We start from the raw sequence: 23539 nt of genomic DNA, 5'->3' as shown, positions 1-23539 counted from the left end.
ATCTCAGATACTTGGATGACCCCTTTTCTAGACAAGGTTAGTCTCTCTACTCCAGCCCTTCATCGAGTTCCATTTTAGGAAGCTTGATGCATTATCAAATTATCTTTCATTTTTTGTCTCATACACACATTTCTGACATCAATGAATTTGATATCTTCCCAGCACAAAAAATGAGAAAAGTGAGATTCAAACACTTAAGAGAAGTTCAGATAATTAATTAGGGTCAGAGCCAAGACATGAATACAATTCTTCTGAATCAAGTATATAATCCATTACACAATAAATATCTCTTATTACACATTACAGGATTTAGTCTTGCGATAGTTTTAATGCACACAGTTGATTCAATTCTTTCCAATACATATTTTATTGTAAAGAAAATTTCATGTAACAGTAGAATGTGTGTGACAATAAATGAAGATTTTCCTACAACTGGGAAATTTCCTCTTAAAGTACCTTGAGAACAGTGTCATTGTTTCTTAGATTAACTGCTGTGTGCCTGGAATTGTACAGAAAGTGTTAAAAAGTACTACTCTTAGATTGGCTAAAATGACAGGAAAAGATAATGATGAATATTAATGGGAAAACTGGGTCATTAATGAAAGTAGGTGGAATTGTGAAATGATCCAATCACTTTGGAGAGCAATTTGGAACTATGCCAAAGGGCTATAAAACTGTCTTTCCAGCAGTCTTTCTACTGCATCTGCCAGAGAGATCATGAAAGAGGGAAAAGGACTCATTTATACAAAAATGTTTGTAGTAACTCTTTTTATAGTGGCAAGGAACTAGAAATTGAGTGGATATCCCTCAATTAGGGAAAGCATGATAATTTATATTATATGAATGTAATGAACGAATAAATTCCAAAAGAAATGATGAGCATTTAGATTTCAAAAAAGCCCAGAAAGATTTACATGAACTGATGCTGAATGAAGTGACCAAAACTAGGAGAACATTGTATACAGAAACAGCAAGATTATTCGATGACCAACTGTAATAGACTTGGCTCTTCTTAGCAATTAAGTGATTCAAGACAATTCCAATAATCTTGCGATGGAAAATGCTAGCCACATCCAGAAAGAGAATTATGGAAACTGAATGTAGATGGAAACATAGTATTTTGATGTTTTTGTTTGTTTTTTCTTTCTTGTGGTTTTTCTCTTTTTGATTTCTCTTGCACAAAATGTTGAAAACAATATTTTCAAATATGAAAAAATGTTTGAAAGGATTGCACATATTCAACTTAGATTACTTGTAAGGAAAAGGAAGAGGGAGGGAGAAAAATTTGGAAGACAAAGTCTTTACAAAAATGAATATATCTTTACATGTATTTGGAAAACTTAGGTACTCCTGAAAAAAAAGGGCTCAACTATCAACAACTATTTAATTGTGTCAAGAATGCTCCACTGATTTCTAAATATCATAGTCAGTTTTATTATTGATGCTCAATCCACAATTTTAAAAGCTGACAAAAAAAAAAAAAACACTATAGAAAGAAAATTAGAAGCCAGGATTGACTGTCTTCTTTATACTCTTTATGCTATAATTTTCTTATATGGATCCCAAATATGAGCTACAAAAGTTTACTTCCAGAAAATCATTACTCAAGACATATACATACACATGAAATTTACTTATATGTATGTGAACTCTCTCTCTCTCTCATTTGAATCTACATTCATCCATCCTTACTCTGTACTCTGGAAAAGGCCCCACCCTATATTCAAGTTCTATCTCATAAAAGATAGTCAAACTACTTGAACCTCTTAATTTGAATAGCTTTAAAATCATATGATGTTAAACACACACTATTCAAGAAAACACACAAATTGCAATATGCAGGGTAAGAATTATACATAAAATTATAGGGGTAACAGAGCCCTCAAGAGTTCATCAAGCCCACGGTTTTATTCCCAAGGACAATTGTCATAACAAAACTGTCCAACATTTCTTGCCTCATTTATAAAAATCTATGGAGATAGTAAATGTCATATATTATAATGTCTTACAATCTTTACCATTTGTTTAAATTATTTTTGAATGAAACTTCTGCTACTTCATCTAAAAAAAATGATAATTGTATTATCTGTCTGTGAAGAAAATATTTTGTAAATTTGATAGTGCAATACAATTTGATTTACTATATCAAGTAGTATTTACTAATCCTCAGAAAACATGAATAAATGAAAAATACTTATTCAATACTTAAAATGCCAAGCCCTTGAATAAATTCTGGGGCTGCAGATTTTAAAAAAGGGAGTGTCTGAGTTACAAAGTAGTGACTTTCCCAGGGTCATACTACCTTACTATTTTTTTTTTAATTTTAAAAATCATATTTTCTCCAATTACAACCAAAAACAATTTTTAACATTCATTAAAAGTTTTTTTTTTGAGTTCCAAATTCCCTCTCTTACTTTTTCACTTTACTCTCCCTGAGATAGAAAGCAATCTGATATAGGTTATACATCCTTAACCATGTAAAACCTATTTCCATATTTGTCATGCTGTGAAAGACACAGACCCAAAGAAGAAAAAGCTAAAAACAAATGAAAATAGTATGCTTTATGTGTACTCAGACCTCATCAATTCTTTTTCTGGAGGTAGATGACATTTTTTCATCATGACTCCTTTGGAATTATCTTAGATCATTTTATTGTTGAACATAACTAAGTTATCCATAATAATCATCAGACATTATTGCTGTTGTTGTATACAATGTCTCCTCATTTGCTCACACCACTATACATCAATTCTGAAATCAACCTCTTTGTTATTTCTTATAGTATAATAGTATTCCATTACAATCACATACTATAACTTTCAGCCATTTCTTTAATTGCGGTATATCGCCTCAATTTCCATTTTTAAAAAGGTGCAATAAATATTTTTATATAAATAGGTCCTTCCCCCCCTTGTTTGGAGCTCTTTATTATATGACAAAATGATTTTAAAAAAATAAGAATTGATGGGGAAAATTTTAAGGAAGTTTGGTAAAGTTTAGACAAATATTTTATATCAAATACCAATATAAACTTAAAATATGTATGTAATTTGTATCTAAAAAAGGTCATACCTAAAAACCATCACATATGAACTAGATCAAGAACTTTTTACAACTATGACATTAACTATATTGTCTTCCCCAAGTCGACCATCTCTCTTAGACCAAAATTCCTCCCCAGTTATTTGATGAGAACCCCAGACCTCTGTTAGAAGTGGGATACCGCCCATGGAGTTAGATGTTTCCCTAGTCCTTGGATCAGGAAATTCTGATTGTTGCTGAGTGAGTCTGGCTGTTTCCTGCTATCTGGCCTAATGAGAGTCAGAAAAAATGGATTCTTTTTTCCCTTTATTTTAAATATGTTTTAAAAAGTGAGTTTCAAATTCCCTATCTCCAGCTCATACTCCATCTACTGAGAGCAAGCAATAAGGTATCCAATTCACATGCAACATCACATTAAACATATTTCCATATTAGTCATATTACCAAAAAAACCCAAAAACAAAACACAGCCCCTCCCCCCAAAGTCAGAAACCCCCTAAGTGAAAAAAGTATGCTTCAATCTCTACTCAGAGTTCATCAGTTCTCTCTCTGGAAGTGAGAACATTTTTCATCATGGGGCCTTTGGGATTGTCTTGGATCACTGCTATGATTAAGTAGCTAAATCTTTCACAGTTGAACATTGTCAGAATACTGTGGTTTCTATGTACTCCTGCTTTCTCCTGCTTCCAATCATTTAATTTTGCATGAGTTCATGTAACTATTCCCAGATTTTCTGTAACAAACACCGTCATCATTTCTTATAGCAAAGCCCCCTTCCCCTGTAAACTATATACTGCCAGTATATGAAACAGTCAACAACCCTTTCAACTCTTTTTCTTCTTGAACTTCTAGACCAGAGGGTAATTAAGGAAAAAGGAGAGGGAGAGCAAAGGGGGAGGGGGGAGAGGGAAAGTGAGTAAGTGAGTGAGTGTGTGTTGGGATAGGAGAAACAGACAAAAAAGGACTTGGAGAAGAAGCAACCAGAAAACGAACTATATTTGTCCAGAATAGTTCAAGAAGAGAACTTCTGAATTTCAAATTCCTAGCTGTCTTCCTCTTATTTTGTTTACTTTTTTGACCATAGGTCAGAAATGAGTTACCCTTCTAAAGGAAATTTCCAGCCTTGTGGATGATTGCACCTTGTAGTTAATATTTGTCATTTCCATCTCCATAACACCTTATTTCCACTCACATGGCCCGTATATACAGTCAGACCCTTGGCACCTCTCACCTGGACTCAACTCTCAATAATCTGATATTATCATTAATTGGTCCCCCTGCTTCAAGTATTTTCTCCTTTCAATTTCCAGTCAGTTCCTAAAGCATATCTGATCATGATACTTCCTTAAGAAATATCAATGATTCCTCATTACCTCTAGGATAAAATACAAAGTACTCCTCTATCTTGCATTTAAAATCCTCCACAGATGGTCCTAATTGACCATTCCAGCTTTAGTTTATTAATGTTTTAATTCTTAATATTAATTATTTCATTATTTATCTTATTTACTATATTAATTAATAATAAAACCATTAATATTGCCCATATGTCCTTTTTCCATCTAGCCTAATTGACCTTCTTGAAGTTCCTCACACATGACACTGCAGTTTCCATCTCTATGCTTTTGCACAAACTGTTTCCCATACCTAGGATGGATTCCTTTTTAACTTTACATCTTAAAATTCCTAACGTCTTTCAAAGTTCAACTCACCTCTCACCTACTATATGAGATTTGGCAGATCCCTCAACTACCAGTGCCTTCTACTCAAATTACTTTTTATTTAATTTTTATGTACTTGTATGTGTCTGAGTAATACATATTTTTTTGAACCTGCAGAATGAGATTTCTGAGGGCCCAACTGCAACAATTAAAGGTTCAAGAGACATAGTTGCTGATTCATTCAATAATTTTATTAATAAGGCCAAAACATTATTAATAAAAGAAAATTATTAATAAAGTAAAAAAATTAATAAAAGGTTATTCGACCATCTCTCTTAGACCAAAGGTATTAATGATGGTGGACTCTCAGTTCAAATACTCTTCAAAGAACACAATATATACTCTTCAAAAGTGTTCAATGAGGGTCTGAAAAAGGCATCATGTCACCTCTGAAGGAGAAATCAGACCAACCCAGCCTTGGACTATCTCTAAAAATGGATCTATCTCCATTCAAGTAGAGTAGAAAACAAGGGAGTATTTCACCACCTTAGATTAAAGTCTTGGTAAGGTTGGGTGAGGTCTGACCAAGACTGAATGAAGAGAGTTAATTTAATTTCTTTATCTGTCATGTTCTTTAAGAAACTGAATTTTCAAAATGAGGATTTTGGAAGGAGAAGGCTCTGAGTCTCTTTACATTTTTGGTTATTAATAATCATTTTTCTCAGACTATCTCATTGTTACCTTTATATTTCCAATTACTAGAAGAATGCCTGACATATATAGGTACTTAATTAAATGCTTTTTATTTGTTTTATTTGAGAGTTGCCAAGAAAGTAAGAATTTTAAGTTCAAGGGTTCCTGAGTTTGAGAGTTCAGCATTGGACTCTCAAAAAGTGATTTCTGAGCAACTAGCATACAATATGGAGAAAAAAGAAGAGTGTCCAGAAGCTGGAGGATCAAAGTCATGTCATCCATGGCAGGATATGTGGACCTTTTCAATTTCCATATGGTTGAGAGTTGTTTGGACTGTAAAAGTCCAAGAATAATGGGAAATATATGTTTACATTCCCAAAGAATATTCACCATTTTCAGCATGTTGTTGTTGTTTTAAAATGAATGGCTATTATAGTGTTTTAGGTTTCAGTGTGTATCCATAAGCTAAGGTTAATGCTTTGGAGTTTTTTTTAATTTCCTATGCTGGAGAACCAAAAAAGTTGCTTCCATACCTATTACCCATATAATAGACTGCCTTTATAGGCAGAGATTCCTGCTATCTAGATTCTGAAAACCCTAAAAATGGACTATACCTAAGTTTTATTTTATATATTGTCCCCATTGTTTTTATGGTGATGATACAAGCCAAAAAGTCTATGAGATCAATCCCCCATGACTAAACTAAATCTATGGGAACCCAGGTTTTTAGGTAACTCTAGACTACACAAAACACCAATCCAAAGGATAAAGGAGATCATAAAAATTAAAATAAATCATTTTGGCTCTATAAAATTTAAAAGCTTTTTCATGAATAAAATCAATGAAGACAATTAAAGAATAAATTATATGATAAGAAAATCCTTTCATAAAATATCATCAATAAAACCCTGGTACCAAAAAAATACAAGAAATTGACATAATTATGAGACCAGGAGTCATTGTCCAATAAATTTTCAAAAACTATGATTGACCCATTGCCCAACAGATAAAAATGGTTAAAGGAAATAATTAAATTTTCAAAAGAAGAACTACAAACTACAAATGACCACATAAAAATAATATGCCAAATTACTAAAGGAAAGAAAAGAAACAGGCACTGGATCTGTATAGGGACATTCTAGATGAGGAAATTATATCAATGCATGTCTCCAGCTTCCTTACAGCTCTTTAGGCTGCTTACAACACTGAAAGGTTAAACCAATGATTTGTCCAAACTGAGAACAGGTCTCTAGTCCCTATGTAATGCTACCTCTCAATGGAGAGACATAAATGAAAACATCTCTTAGGTTTAAGTTTGCCTTATGCAAAATGGGTAGAATAAAATGAGAATAATTAATATTGGAGGGACTATGAGATTAACATAGTACTATATTCTTAGGGAAGCTGTTACATATTCTTAACTTTCTGAAATTCATTCTGTAATGGTGCAAAAAAAACTGTCTATATTCTGTAATTCAATGATGCATATACCATAAGGAAATAAAAGGCAGAAATAAATCTTCAATACCAACAATATTCATGGCAGTACCCTTTGTGTTATCAAAGAACTGGAAATAAATCTGGTGCCTATGACTTAGGGAATGAGAAAAATAACAAAAACCCAAAAAACTATATTGCATAAATGTAATGCTCCATAAGGAATTATACAAATGAGCCAATAAGTAAGAAATATAGTAAAGTTTATACAGATTGATACAGAGAGAAGTAAGCTGAACCTAGAGAATAATATATACAATAATTATAACAGTATAAATGAAATGATCACAAATAGTGGCTGAATTCTTATTAATGGGATATTCTATCAAGATCCCAGAGAAAAGATAATAAAACCTAATTCCTTGCTTATAGGGAGTGGGGGGACAGAGGGAAACTCCTAAGTAGAATGTCATATAATTTGTCACTCTTTGTCCTTGGTATTTTTATTGAATTGTTTTTCAAAGAAGGCTTCAATCTAGAAGGCAATAAAAAAATCATGGAATCAAAGACTCTTCTCATTTCAGTAATGTAGAAATTGAGTCTCTGTGGAGGTTAAGTGATTTGCCCAAAGTCTCACTGCTAATTAGTATCAAAGGTAGTATTTGAACCCAGGTTCATTGATTCCAGAGTCAGTATTCTTTCTGCTTTTCTAGATAGAAAACAAAAGCCATCAAGAAAACAAAATATTTGAATATATAATGCTATCCATATATCCAAATAAAGTAGAAATCAATTCTTAGAGGGTAGAAATTATTGATTTCTGGGTTTGAGAGCAATGCAGTAAGCCTAACTAAGCTTAAGAGAAAGGGTTTTGTTGTTTTTCTGTTGCTTCAGTAATTCCAACTCTCTGTGATTCAATGTGGTATTTTCTTGGCAAAGATTCTGGAGTGGTTTATCATATCATTCTCCAGCTCATTTTATAGCTGAGGAAACTGAGGCAAACAGGGTTAAATGCTTGTCCAGGGTCACACACTTACAAAGTGTCTGAGGTTAGATTTAAATTCAAATCTGATTCTAGCACTTGATCTCACTATACCACCTAGCTGCCCTAACATAAAGGATAGCAACTAAATAACTTTTGCCAATCCAGAAAATGATACTGTTAATTTGCCTTAGAAAATTTGGTTAGTGTTAATTTGCTACACTGGGCAAATACTTAAATTCTGGTCTTTTGAGTAAAAAATTGTGAGAATGTCCCTACATTTACTGCTAATTCCATTTAAGCACAATTTTATGCTTCTACTCTTGCCACAGAACTGAATTGTAGGAACTCTGTTCAAGTAAACCAACGTTCTTGGGCTACCTTGGCAGAATTTGTACCTGTGCTTATAAATAATTGCAGGTCTACATCAAGAATGTAGTAACAATTATGTAAAATTATGTACATACCCACCCTGAATGCAATATGAAGCCTGATAATCTGAGACCTAGGAAAAGTGCCACTAGAAAAATGAAAAAAATCTCTTTAGAGATTCAAAGAATAGTCACACATTTCTCCAAGAAAGAAAACTTCACCCTAAACAGTTTTCTCCCATGGGGATAATCACCCAAATTTTTAAAATTATGCATAATATTTAGATTATTCTTCACTTTTAAAATGCCCTAATATTATAGGTTGTGAAACAAACATAATGAGAGGGAAGCACATAGAAATAATTTGAGAACGAAAACTACTCCCCATGTTGAGTATCCACAAAAAAAAGAAAAAGCTCCAAGAAGCAAAAGAAAAGAGCTTGAAAGAATTTTTGTAAACTGCTCAGCTCAGTACATGAAAATAAATGATCATAATTTTAAAAAATGTATCCATTTATATGATTGATGCTTTCAAGTGTTTTCCTCACAATAATCCTAGGAGGTAAGTAGTGAGAAGATGTCAATATGTTATTACTCTAATACTGCCAAGTCATGGAACTTCATAGCTTTATACAAATGAGATTATGATACAATTTCCAGTTCTAATTAAATGTACCTGTAACAATGATTATCTACACAATAGTTGGAATTCCTAATATGAGGAACAGTAAGGCAACTGGGCCATAACAGGGTAATAAGTGAAAAAGGAACAATGAGAAAGAAATATATAAAGTTAGGAGGAAGCCATATTAGAAAGGCTTTAAATGTCAGACAGAATGACTTAGAATTAATTACTATATATCCATTTTATATACTTCTAATAGAACATAAGTTTTTGGGGAGTAGGCGGGGTTACATTTTTATCCTAGTATTCAGTTCCTACAGCAATGCCTGATAGATAAAAGATAGTTAATACTTGATGAAATGAATTGGCAAAGATCAATGCAATGAGGAACTGATGCAGTTAACAGAAATACTACCTAGTCATTTGTACACAGAAGGTACTATATAATGGGATTAATTATTGGGTACACATTTCTTCCAAGTCTAAAATTTATTTCTGTAAATCATCTTCCCCAACAAAGCAAAGGTTGATCATAATGTACCATGAAATAACATCACTTAATCTTGATGATATTGAGAATTATATTAAACTAAGTATAAATTTTCAAAAATACCAATAAACTGAATGTACTCAAAATCTTATGTCTCAGTTTACTTTAATTTCAATTTTAATGCTAATATGTATATGTTGGCCCCATGGTGTCTGGAACAATGCCATCCAATCAATAAATGCTTAACACTATTTTTATTACTTAGTAATGATTTTTTCATATCACTGATCATATGCAAATGAATGAAAAAAGGCAGGCAGGAAAACATGATTTCCTTTTACCAAATATATTATTCGTCACAACTTTTATCCAATCATCTCATAAAAGACAAGCTAATGAATGGACTATTAGTTTCATATTAGGGGACTCAATAGTTGAGATTTTGAAGTTTGAATTATGACATGTTCAACTATCACTAGTTTCACATTTTCACATTTCACAAAAATAAGTATTTGTATAAGAGCATTTAAAAAACTCAAATTCAATTTAATCAATCTGGATTTTAACAAGTAAGCTTGATGTCAAATTTTATTTTGTAATAAGTAATAAAATGATTAAAGAAAAAGTAACATATTTTATAAAATGAAGTTCAAAGTATTTTCCAATTTGCTAGTTGGTGAAACTTTTTCATTACTATCAATATTATTACTTTAGTAATTAAAATACTTACAATGGGTTTATAAATTATTCACCCATATTCTTACAGTCCATCTTGAACTATCTGTATTTGTTTTCATTCCTAATCTTGATATAATTTAAAATGTCAATACTTATTATTCTATAACTTCTTACCTCCTCATCTTTTGTTCTTCCTGTCCTAACCAATCTGTATCATTCTACCACTTAAGGCTCTTGGTCCCAGGTAGCTAAGCATCATAAGACACTGTCATCAAATCAAGTTAATTTCATCCATTATAAATTTATGTTTTATAATTTTCAACGTGTCTTGGTTATTGCTCAGTGATCCTTCTACTTTTATTTGACTAGCTCACATCCCATTCCCTACACTAAGTAATTCAAACCTTATTTATTGTCTTGCTTCAAAGTCTTAACTACAATCTTGTCTTCTCACATTTAAAGCTGGTGACTTAGCTTCCTATTTTGATGAGGAAAAAATAGAACCACCTCTGCATCCTTTGTTTTTAAAAACCTACAGAACTGAAGATATAGAAAAAAAGAAATTCAGGAATCATATGATCATGGATTTAGAGTTAGAAGAAACCTCAGAAATCAAGTCCAATCTCTTCATTTTCAAAGTATGGGAGGCAAGATTCCAACATTAGGCTTAACCTAAGCCTAATGAACTGTTGCCTGTGTGGTTCTGACTCACTTAATTTTTTTATATTATCATTTATATGCTGTCCTTCTTTCTTTCTATTTATAGAAGTATCTGTTCCTCCTCTCATCACTATCATTCATCCCTCTGTTTAAACCTTTGATCTCATTTTATCCTACCTCCTTATGAAACTTGGGTCAACTATCACCAGACTTTTCCTTTCCATTAACTCCTTCCATGTTCTTACAAATATACAATTTTCCCAATACTTGAAAAATAGATCTTTCTTTAACCAAGTTCCACCAAACTACTCTCCATTCTTCCCCAACTTCTGTTGCCAATTTTTAAAAGTTGTCTATAATCAATGCTTGACCATGCTATCATTATCAGCTCCTTACATCCTAGCTTTCATTACACTAATATTCAACTGAAATATCTTCCCAAAGGTTAACAGTGACCTCCTTAATCACTAAATCCCTTAGTACCTTTTTTCAGTTGTCTTCTGTGTCCTTTTAACTCTGCTGATCAACACCTCCTATTCATATATTCTTTTCTCCTTTGACTTTATGGACAGTTTTCCTTCTGTCTCTCTAACTTTTTCTTTTAAGCTCTCTCTTCTATGAGCTCTCTTGCCTAACCCTTTAAGGTAGGTGTTTTCCCTAGGATTCTGTACTTCAAACTATCTGCACTCAAACTATCGTATCTATTGAAATTTCTATACAAACAGCCTTAGTTATGCCTTCTTGAGTCATTCAGAACAAGCATAAACCTTCTTTCACAGGACAGGTGACCATTCTCACATCACTCATACCTATATAACCACTGCTGCTCCTAGTGCATCCTTTCTTACCAACCATCTAGACTACCAGGATAATATTCTATTAGGACAATACTCTCTCTTTCACCCCCAATCACTTAACTCCCTTTTTATACAACTACCCAAGTAATTTTTCTTGTGCAGTAGTTTGGTAATATCTCTCCCTAGTCTTCAAATTTTTATTAGTCCCCTACTGCCTATTGAATACTTAAACTTAGTATAGTTAACTTAAAATAGTTAATTGGGTCTATAAAAACATGATATTATAAGAAACAATGTCTTAAGGGAAAATTCATTCCACAGAAACCTGGGACTTGGGAGGTCAGCAGCATGACATAATAGGGTTTTGAATTGCTATGCTGGGATAGGGTTTATTTGTAATGTTTTGTTAATTATGTTTTGAGATTGCAAAATGATGCTGGTGTGGGAAATATAATATGATGTGTGCTTGTAAAGTAAAAAGCTACATTAAGTTGTTCATATTCTGACCCTTTCCTACTTTTCTCATCTTTTTACATTTTTCTACCTTACATATAGTTTCCTTGATATTCATCATATGTTACACTAATATCTCCAACATTGTTTGTTTTCAGTGGTGTTGCTCAGACTTAGATGTTCTCCCTTCTTATTTTGGCTTTCTGACTTCCTTCAAGACTACTTGAATCACATTTCCTGAAAGAAATAATTCTGGGGACTTCCCTGTTTCATGGTTAGGTATTTCCTGTGACTGCCTTCCATTTATATTATATATATCTAGTGTGTATAATATTATTTTTGTATAGACACCCACCCTAAAATGGGAGCTCTTTGAGTTACAACTACATACAAAGATCAAATATTGTCTCTGATCCTATAAAGGAGACAGTCCAAAGATTTAGAATGCACCAAACCAAGGTCCTGGTACTAAGATCTTGGGATAAAAAAAAAAATTGTCATTTCAAATTTCAGTGGCTCAAAAGAAACAAAGACAAGATTTTCTACTTTAGGAGATAACGAATATGCCTTGGATGACTTAAAAAGTGCAGCTGGGTGGTGCAGTGGATAAAGCACTGGTCCTGGTGACAGGAGGATGAGTTCAAATCTGGCCTCAGACATTTAACACTATGTGGTACTAGGCAAGTCACTTAATCCCAAATGCCTCTCCAGAAAAAAAAATGAATAAATAAAAAAGAAAAAAAAAGAAAAAGTACAACTGGAAAAAATTACAATGGCCTAGAGGAATTAGAGGTATTAGGGATGAAGCAAGTGAGAGTTGCTGTAAGAAAGCCTTATCAGTAGGTGTTCATGTGCCCTGAAAATGACCACCTATATACATTAAAAATCTTCTTTAGTAAGATTACTATCTAGTATTGACATTGTTACTACTATTCTATGACACCAATATTATAAAAGAATCTCACTATAGTAGGAATACTATTTAAGAAAGTTTGCTTCAAAAATAATATAATAATGATACCGAGTTAGATAACAATACTTAAGGAATCCATCTAAGAATCAAATTGCTCAATAGAACTAGTGTCCCACTGGCACCAAAGAGAATAAAGAATAATGTTTTCCAAAATTTGACTTTTTTAATTTATTAAAGGAATATAGAAAGAAAATGGCAAGTTAAACCCTATTCAATATCTAATTAATTCCTTTATTTTGTAACATACTAAAATACGTTGTACTTAAATCTATTTCTTCTAACAATTCTAAAAGACAGAAAGATAAAGTCCATTTAGGGAAAAGAGGAAACGAGTTTAAATTCAGTTAGAAACTAATATTTCCTGATATATGCCCTGTTTCATTCAAGCACAAAAAAAGGAAAAAAGCAAATCCATAAAATGAAGAAAAACTGACAGAATGGAATAAAAACTTCCAAGTATAATTTAAAGTGAAGGCAAGCACATATACTGAATCTGATAAAAGATACCTTACTAAGAAATGGAAACCTGAACAAGAAGATAGCTACCTCTGTTCTACTTCAATGATTAACACAGAATATATCCTATACTATGTAGAAGAGTCAAATATCTCACTTTATCAGGCAGAAATTTTTTTCCCACTGATGCTTAAAATTGTTTGTTGGCAAGCACAAAAATGACTATGTGTATATCTTGGCACTAGTGATACCTCATTTTAAATATGTGGCAACAGCTCAATGAGTGAGGTTTTGAAAACTATAACTATGAAATGACCCTGAGTTACAAAATAAGCTGGTGGTTTAAGTTCTAGCCAGATGAAACCATTTCACTGGCTTGGACAGCTGGCCTAAAAAACAAAACAAACAAAAACCAAAAAGAAATCAAAGGATAACAATAAGTTCATTCACTTTTGACTCTCTTGTCCTGGCATTACCCTTTTCTCAACTGAATTTTTAAAATGGTATCAATAACTTCCATAAGACTATAAGGATAGTGAAGGAGACTTGGATTTGGGTAATTAAAAAAGCAAGAACAAAAAACCTTTTTTCCTCAGATATAAATGAATACACACTTATAATAGCTTTTAAATCTATTAGTCGTTGGAGAATATCTAATTTGCATTTTTAACTTTTTCAGCCTATTTGCTAAGCTTCAAAATATAGGGGAAAGAAAAAATCAGACGACTTAGATTCTAATCCTTCATCAAGTTATCAATCCTGCATGCCAAACCTTAAGAAGTTATTTTGAACTTTTTGGTTTTGGCTTTCTCACCTGTAAAACAAAAAGACCTACTAAAATTCTTTCCAGCTTTAGAGCTATCATTTTCTTTCACTTTCTCCAATTTAATTTGTACTTCATTTGCAATATAAAATTCCTTTAAGGTCAACAATGCTATAAAAAAAACAAAAAACACACACACAAAAAAAAACCACCTTACTCTGTGATTATGAAACTCTCATTTATGGGGAGTCTGCTGAAATTCTATGTGAATACTAAAAATAAAAGTTACAAATTAACTTCAGAATACTGTATAGCTAAGTTGCCATATAACTTCAGAATATAGTAGACAAAAAAATCTTAAACAAATAAACATCAAATAATGCCTAGATTAGAGAAGAGAACAGAAGAAAAATTAATTATACCATAAAGAGTTTTAGGACAGAATAGCAAGAAATAAAGGGCAAAGGAGAGTCTTTTCCTATACAAACAAACAAAAAAAAAGATCTCAAACATCTCTCTGAAATAAAACCCCATCTAAAATTTTAACCCCAAATTCCTTCTAGTAATGCTATCTAGATGTGATTCATGAAACACAAGAATATTAATTGACAGGAGGGGAAGAATAAAGTTAGGAAACAAGCAAATTTATATATCCTAGAAAAGTAAAAAAGTAGACAAATGTCTAAAGATATGAAAATCTATGTATACAAAATAAAGATATCTATGTCAGCTAGATCCCATCAGATAAAAACTGTGTTTTCTATGACAGCTTGAAATCCAGATTTATGATTTTACTGCTATAAGGACCTGCTAGTGTGAAAACATCTCTGGAAATTCTAATCAGTAATTTGTCTTTAACATATAGTAGAGAGTTCCTGGAGTCATTTAGAAGTTAAACCATGTTGTTTATGACCACACAGCCAGTACAAATCAGAGGCAGGATGTGAATTCATATCTTCTAGACTATAAGATGCGACAATGCTTCTCATATTCTATCTGATGGTTTAAATAGGGAAGGAAAGTGTTTCTGTTCATGAAAATCTGATTTTCAGACAAAGACATACAACCTATTCTCCCATATACAAAGACATGTAAGGAAAAAATGTGTTTTAACAAATAAATCTTCCACAAATTCCTACTCAGATCATTTTTAAAATGTTAGTACTATCTTTCATTTTTATATCATATTCACTTTATGGTCCATTCTCTTTTCACATCCACTCATTCCTTTCAATAAATAAAAATAAAACAAACAAAAGAAAAAACCCCAAATATTCAGCAAATCAGATGATCCATCCCACGACCTTATTAGCTTTTTTGGTTGTCTCATCAGTGAGTCTGGTGACTCACTTAAGACCTTAGAGTCCACTAAAATTACCTGGTCTTTTTAAGACCAACTGATATTTAACTTGTACCTACCACAGATTATGTGTGAGAAGCTTTTTGGGTTTCTTAGTGAAAGACTTTACTATCTATCTGTGATTCAACCCGATTCTCTAACCTGCCAAGATAACTTCAGATCCAGACTAGTCATTCAGCGATTTAGCTATCCATTGATACGCATACCATCTATACCTTTACCCAAATAACTGATAAAAATATTTAAAAACACAACACTAAATATAGTTACCTAGGTTAAAAACAGGATGCCTCCTACCATACTGACTTTAAACCACTAACAAGTACTATCTAAGTCCTGCCAGTCAACCATTTTTGGATCTAATCTATCTAGTTCACATCTCTTTACATTCTCCCCAAGAATAGCATGAGTTATATTAGTGATTAGCTTTGATAAAAATCAAAGAAAATTAACTGCAGCACACTTTCATCTATTAACTCAATAATCTTGTCAAAAAGGATAACAGAATTAGTCTAGAGTGCACTTTTTCTTGATGAAGTCAGGTTGAATCATTTTTAATCACTATTTTCTTTTCTATGTATTCACCAACCATCTCCTCAAGGATTTTTGTAGAATTTTCTGCAGAAATCCAAGTCAAGTTTTATCACCTAGAATGGGTAGTTTCTATTCTCTTTGTTTGTTTTGAGAATTGGGACATTTGACTTTTTCCAATTCTTTGGGACTCTTCTTTAGTCCTTTATTATCAAATGCCAACTAGAAATCTCCTCTTCAACATTTAATAAATTTTCTTATGATTGAGGCTATCTACACCCAGAGAGAGGACACAGTGGGAACTGAATGAAGATCACAACATAACATTCTCAGTCTATTTGATGTTGTTTGCTTGCATTTTGTTTTCTTACTCATTTACTTTCTTTTTTTATTTTATTTTTCTTGTGCAGCAAGAGAACTGCATAAATATCTTATATATATTGGATTTAACATATTTTAACATATTTAATATATACTGGATTGCTTGCCATCTAGGGGAGGGGATGAGAAGAAGGAGGAAAAAATCTGAAACATAAGATTATGCAAGGGTCAATGTTATTAAATTATCCATGAATATGTTTTGAAAATAAAAAGCTTTATTAAAAAAACAAAAAAATAAATTATCTTAAATTTAACATAACTAAAATTTATTGAAATTTCCACTCAAACCTATTCATTCTCCAACCTTTCTCACTTCTATTGATAGTCATACTTTTAATTACCCCAGTTTGCTACTCCTTTAGGATTATCCTTGAGATTTTCCTTTCACAAGTCCTATATCTTTCACAATATCTCTTGCATCTATCACCTTCTTTCTAAAGACTCATAAACTCCTTTTCTTTATTCAAACCCTTATTATCTCTTAACTGGGTTATTGAAATAGCTTATTAATTGTTTTTCTTGCCTCTGACTTTCTTCTTCCTCTAATTTATCCTGACAGATTGATGTTCCCACAACACAAATATATAGAGAATGTAGAGGAGAAATTGAGGCAAAAAGACCAATTAGAAGGCTACTGCAATAGTCCAAGCAAGAGGTAAGAAGGGTGAGGCTTTATGATCATTTTATCTTTCCACAAATTAATTTTTATTACTCTCAATGCACTTTTCACTCACTATGTATTTCTTATTTATCTTTTATATAGCTTACTTGTGCATAGTCACTTGCATGTTGACTCCCTATTAGATAGTGAGTTCTTCAAGAAATTCTTTTATCTTTTTTTATATTCCCTAGCACTTAACCCAGCACATAGTAGGCATTAAATAAATGTCTCCTGGCTATGTCTGTACAGCCTAGAAAGATGAAAATCTCAGGTAATGGCAGGGACTTCTTTATCAAATCAATAAGTATTTACTAAGGGCCTCTTATGTGCTTGGCATTGGCTTGTGCATTGGCAACCTGTTAATCAAAGCTTTGTGACTGTTTTTAAATCCTTAGTGCTTAGCATAGGGTCTTACATATAGCAAATTCTTCATAAATGTCTACTGAATTAAACTGGATTGAAATATATTTAAAATTTACTCAAATTGGACTTAGCTTAATATATTTGAATTCCTATGCATTTGGGAATTGCCAATAACTATGAATGGATAAAAACACTAACGTGGTTCTCTGATATTGCAAAAATTTAAATGAAACAGACAATCATTCCCAAATAAAGGCAATCCATGCATTTAGATGGATGTTTCTAATTCACAGATTGATATAAAGGAAATTTCAGCATGCTCTAGAATCTTGTAATCATTTCCCACATCTCTAATGATGCATCTATATTGATGTCTTTGTATATCAAATTATAATATGTTTCTCACCTGATCTTCTTCTCCACCACCTTCCTCATCATACTTCAAAATATTGTCCCTTACATCATCTTCTGGGTCGATCAGAAGCTGTTTGGCTTGACGTTCTTTATCGCGACGTTTCATCCAGACAACAAACATTAATACAAGAACTAGCAAGAAAATGAAGGAGAAACCGGACTATTATTTCTAAATCCTAAAAACTTTTATCATATTTTAAGACAAAATTTGTTTTTTTTTCTAACACCCATATACATTATTTAATTAAATTTTATTTAAATTTAATTAAATTTTCACAGCCAATTATGAGTCAACTAGTCCTCATTTTGTAGCTGAGGAAATAATAAGTGAGTTGCCCAGTCATATGGCTAAATAGAGAAGCTAGAGAAACTTATATCTTTTCTCTATACCATATTGCTTTTTGTTTTCTATTCCAAACTGTGAATTTCAGATTAGTTAAAAATAATATTGGTTCATATGTTAGAATACCATTAGGACCTTCATGATTCATACTTCATATTATTTTATGCCAAGTTGAGGAGCTGCAATTCTCCAAAGAGGTTCATGTTCAATTCTAGTATACTATCCATTAAAGTGTGTTAAAAATCATTGATTAAAATTCTCCCTAAATTAATTTCACACTTTGTCACAATCTATCCTCTGTTTAGGCTTTCTTTTCAAATTAAAGCCTGTGGGTTCACATTTTAGTTAGAAAAGAAATCTCTCCTTGATTCTACATCTAGAAATAAGCCTTATAAAGAAAAAAAAAATGAGATCACTTTACATCCTGAAGGGAAAAAAAATTTAATGACTACATTTTAGCACATTTTTACTATTGGTCATAAAAATAAATATCTTTCTTTTAAAGCCAGATACATGATTTCATTTGGCATTGTTCTGTTGGTAAATCTAATGTGAATGGATTATGAGTATAGCACAGAGGTTTCAAATTATAGCCAAAAGTATAAGACATACACACTCCACCTCCTTCCACTCCTTATGTAGTAATTACTTGGGGGAAAAAAAAGGGGCAAAATGTAAAATTACCAGACCACTTGTAAATGGAGAAAACATAAAGGAAATAGCTGACATTTTCAAAAAGTGATTGGTGCATAACATGTTCACACAATAAACCAAGTCCCAGTACAACTCCACAATAAAATATAGAGCCTAGGCAATTTATTTTTTTTAAAACCTCCATACTTAGAAGTGGTGCCAAAAGTACCTTCCAATGGCTAATTTCCTGCATTCCACTGAACTGGTGATTAGAAAGTGGCTCTAAAAAAGGTATTCTTTTGATCTTATTTCATTATAAAGTGAGTTAATTGAACTATGTAATATGTTCTATCATCAATTTCCATGTGTATGTGTACACATATGTACACATGCATGTACTCATATATGTATACATGAAAACAGAACTCTTATGAAGCACTTCAGAAACATCACTTTGATTCTTGTATAATTGATATAGGTTGTTTATTGATTTTATGTGAAGGAAAGCAAATGGCAGTACCATATTCATTTTCTTAAATTATAAAATATGTGCTATTATAGTCAACCTATAAATACTAAATAGTTAGGAATGTTCGACATATTATGGTATATGGCAGGGGGTGAGGGAGAGACATAAAAATGACTGCACCTAGCACTCTGGCACAAAAATTTTGGAAAGTCCTGAAAATCTTCATGTTCTTTTTCAAATTTAACCCTTATTGTCTTTTTCTCAGATGTGATGGCAGAATGAAACAACCTTATGCAAGATAACTTTTAAAATCATTTTCATGTTTGCAGATTCAAAATCCTTAGTTTTGATGTAAGAGTTACTCACGTTAAGAGTTATATACTTACTGAGTAAGATGATGATACAAAGAAGAATTGCAATAATAGCACCTGTTCCAAGTCCAGCACCCACTATACGATCAACATCAGTACAATCTCCATTGGAGTCACACTGACAAACTTTCACTCGAAGAACAGAAGTGTTAGATTTGGGAGGATTTCCTGAATCAGTAATTATTATTGGAACTTCGTAGATACCAGCCTCAAGAAATTTTATTTTTAAATTAAGCTGAGCAAAATCACCTATTTTAAAAAGAAAAAAAATGCTTTGAATTTAATGCATTACATATGGGGGAAAAAACCTTCACCTATGTTAAGCAATACTAAATTTATACAAAGATTGATAACAGCCCTGAAGGTAGTAGGATTATTTTTCTTTCAATTTTAGGTTTCCTAAAAATATACTAGTAATATTTTCGTTGAAGGTATTTTGAAACGATATCTTCATGGGTCATCCTTGGTAAAAACTCATTAACTAGTGACCAGACTTCTAATTTTTAACTTTTCCTTATTTAGTTAAACTAGTACTCCAATATCCCTAGAACTTTACTGAAAGACTTTCCATCTTGGTTAAAATCAAATAGAGATTATATTCCATGGCTATAGTCTTTAAGATACCATAGTCTTTGAGAGCAGTCTTGAAGAATTATCTTATTTTAAACCTGACAATGGTTAAGATATTTTTAATCACAGAAGATTTAAGGATGAAATAAAGATTTTCTGTTGTAAAAACCTCTTATCCACATATACATCCAAGCAATTAACTAGCTTTTACCATTAAGCCGAGTGATGGTCCAATTCCTCTTGATACTTGCTGGAGACAAAGGAAGATCAAAAGCAAATGGTCCAGCATTTGGATCAATGTCATAATCAAGTGCTGTGATGTTAATTGAATTGGGGTCTGGAGTTTCACAGGTCTCTGCCTCCTGAGGTAACACTTGGGGAGCATTGTCATTAATGTCAAGTAAATAAATTTGCAGTGTGCCAGTTCCACTCATAGGAGGAATTCCTTGGAGGGGAAATAAAGATAAAACAATTTAATGATGATAATAATAATGATTAAAACCAAACTGTTAAATTTTTGCAACTGCTGTGAAGCACTTAAACCTCAAATTTCTTGCCCTTCTAGCTATGCAACCTTTCAAAAACTCCCGTGCCAGGGTTTCTGGGCTAAATGCTATTGGAAACTTGGTCTTTTGCTTGCCTCATTGCAAAGGAGGACTGAGCTCTCACTCCAGTTCTCACATCTGGAATGATAATGTGGCCCTTATTACTAACAATGCACTATGGTTTCATGAAATGTCTGCATTCTAGTCTATCCTATATAGTATCTAGCAAGTTTCTATCATTATATAAAGATATAGTGAGGAACAAAAAAGGAGTGAATAAAGACCCTAGCCAAAGCAAAATACAATTTCAAAAAACCAATGAGAGGTCATTAAAAAAAAAAAAAAAAAATGTAAGACTTTCCACCAATCTTGCCAGTGCAAGAGTTGGGAGAGTTTACTCCCTCATTAAATTTTCCTAGAGCTCTTTAACATGTATTCTAAAGAACTAAAGAGTTCTTTAACAATGTATTCATTGCCCTACCTCATAATATTCTTGAGAGTAGAAACTTCTTTTGTTAGTTGTTTTTTCAGCTTTGGGGATTAGGTAAATTAATTTAAGGTAAATTGTTAATTTACCTTAATTAAGGTAAAGAATGTAGGTTGGGTTTAAGGAAGGCTGAATCAGAGTATCACTTAGTTTAGAACAGATTAAATTTTTAAAAATCATATGTCTTAATACTAGAAAATAAAAAGTTAACTGGTTTAACATCCTGCCTTCAGAAAGAATATATGACGGTCCCCTTCTAGTAGAGTTGTTAAACACCTAAGGAAGTTAAAAAGATGAAGTGCCATATATAGTTCAATTGAATGAAAAGATTATTGTTGGGTGAGGTTAGTTTGAGAATACTGTCATGGAGAGGATAAATTGCCCTAAGAAACAAAGGAGCTAAATCAAATACCAGAAGAAGCTGCTGTGTATGGCAATACCTGACATGAAATGAAAAGGAAATGACCTCTCATGTGGGTAGCATGTTTTAGGGACTTGCCCAACTGAAGCAGAGATGGGTTGATAAAATGTGAAAGAAATAGGTTAACAACTGACAAATGCATTTATCATAGAATCATTCTGAAAAGCTGGAAAGTACCTTAGTTGCTATCTTGTCCAGATTATACATGAAAGATTTCCTCACTATCACATACCTGACCAGCACTTATTCAGACTCTACTATAAGGACTCTAGGGAGAAGGAAATCAACCTCTTCTAGAGGCAGACCATTCTACTTTGGGAAAGCTCCAAATGTTAGGAAGATTTTAACAATATCAAATTTAAATGTGTCTTTTGCAACTTCAACCTACTGCTCCTGGTTCTGACCTCCGAGGCTAAGGAGGCAAAAACAAAACAAAAAACAATGGCACAGCTATTATGTTACCTCCTGAGTCTTTTCTTCTCCAGGTTTAGGTTCCTTCAGCCCAAGTGATTCTCACAGATCACTGATTCAAATCATTTTACCATGTTATCCTCATCACCCTACTCTAGGCATTATCCACTTCCTTCATCGATGTCCTTCTTAAATCATGGCCCCCAGATTGCACTACAGGGCCATCGCCTTTTTATTTCTAAAAGTTGCTATACTTCTCTTACTTTTAAGGTTGAAGAACTTTAAACTATTCTATATTCCCTGTACCACATATAGTGCTGTTGGTTATAACAGAGCTTGAAGGATGAATAATAAATCTAGAAAAAAATTTTTTAAAGGACCACAAACTGTTAAGGTGCTTTAAATTTTTTTATGCACAGAAAAAAAGGCAAGATACACAATAAATACAATTATATATAATGATAAAATATATATACGAACATATATACAATATGTACATACATACAAATATAGTATCCCAAATGACTTAGTATACTTTTATGTTTCAGGAGCTTAAAACTGCAGAGAGACTTTTGGGATATTCTGTATATGTATATATGTGTGCATATGCATGTGTATATACATGTACCTCAACAAACATTAGAAACTGAGTGAGGCCTCAAAGCATACTTTTTCCAGTGCAACACATGACTTCCAGTACATGGGATTTATAATTCTAATTCATGGATACCATGATTGCTGGTAATTTTTTAGGGGGGATAGTACCATTTTCACAATTTTCAAAAATCAAACCTCCAAACTTTATAATATATGTGCATATTTCTACAAATCCACAGAAAGTACTGTGAACATGAATTTTAAATACACATGTGCATATATATATATATATATATATATATATATATATATATATATATATATGCATGTATACTCTTCCCCTTGCATATGTAATGTGTGGGAATACAAACATAGAAATAGTGAGAACAAAATATGTAAAAGAGCCTTAAAAAACAGAAAAAATTCACATACCTTTTTTGTCTGACCATCAGTTTCAATTAACTATACATAACCATGAACTCATAAAAAAAGAAAAATAAATGAATGTCCCAAACTGCCAAATTAAGGCATACATTTCTGAACTTAAGCATATACCCCTATAACCCTATTATACATATATCTTAAGTTAGACTATTTTTAGTTTCAAAGAGGACAGAAAGCTTTCTCTTACTCATGCACAATATAAAGTAAGGGTAGATGGTTCCTTTACTGATTAACACAAAGGATTCACTCTTGACAGGCCAAAGCAGAAAATTATTCCAATGGAAGTCACTGAAAAAGTTCTTGAACACCAATTTACATAGCAGTAGGGCCAAGAAATATCAGTTACACTGGATCTGTCATCAAGGATATTTGCTATAAAAAGTAATCTATCTGAAATGTATTACACATTCCTGAGGAGAATTCTTAGAAACAGTTCTTCCTGAAAGTTATGGTGGG

The 23539-nt window shown here is 32.3% G+C and overlaps 1 protein-coding gene across 1 annotated transcript in view; it reads right to left on the bottom strand.

Annotated features, from left to right (window-relative positions):
- The window catches only part of CDH2 (cadherin 2), a 253206-nt gene that overhangs the window by 20838 nt on the left and 208829 nt on the right, over window positions 1-23539 (bottom strand). The window contains exons 12-14 of the mRNA XM_051970303.1: window positions 20390-20623; window positions 19624-19857; window positions 17785-17924 (exon numbers count right to left, since the gene is read on the bottom strand). Of these exons, the coding sequence (XP_051826263.1) occupies window positions 17785-17924; window positions 19624-19857; window positions 20390-20623 (608 nt within the window). The remainder of the gene's footprint in view (window positions 1-17784; window positions 17925-19623; window positions 19858-20389; window positions 20624-23539) is intronic.

Source organism: Antechinus flavipes, chromosome 1 (genome assembly GCF_016432865.1).
Source record: "Antechinus flavipes isolate AdamAnt ecotype Samford, QLD, Australia chromosome 1, AdamAnt_v2, whole genome shotgun sequence".
NCBI classification, from domain to species: Eukaryota; Metazoa; Chordata; class Mammalia; order Dasyuromorphia; family Dasyuridae; genus Antechinus; species Antechinus flavipes.
Note: the sequence above shows the minus strand (reverse complement) of the source record. Positions and strands in the feature narration are given on the sequence as shown.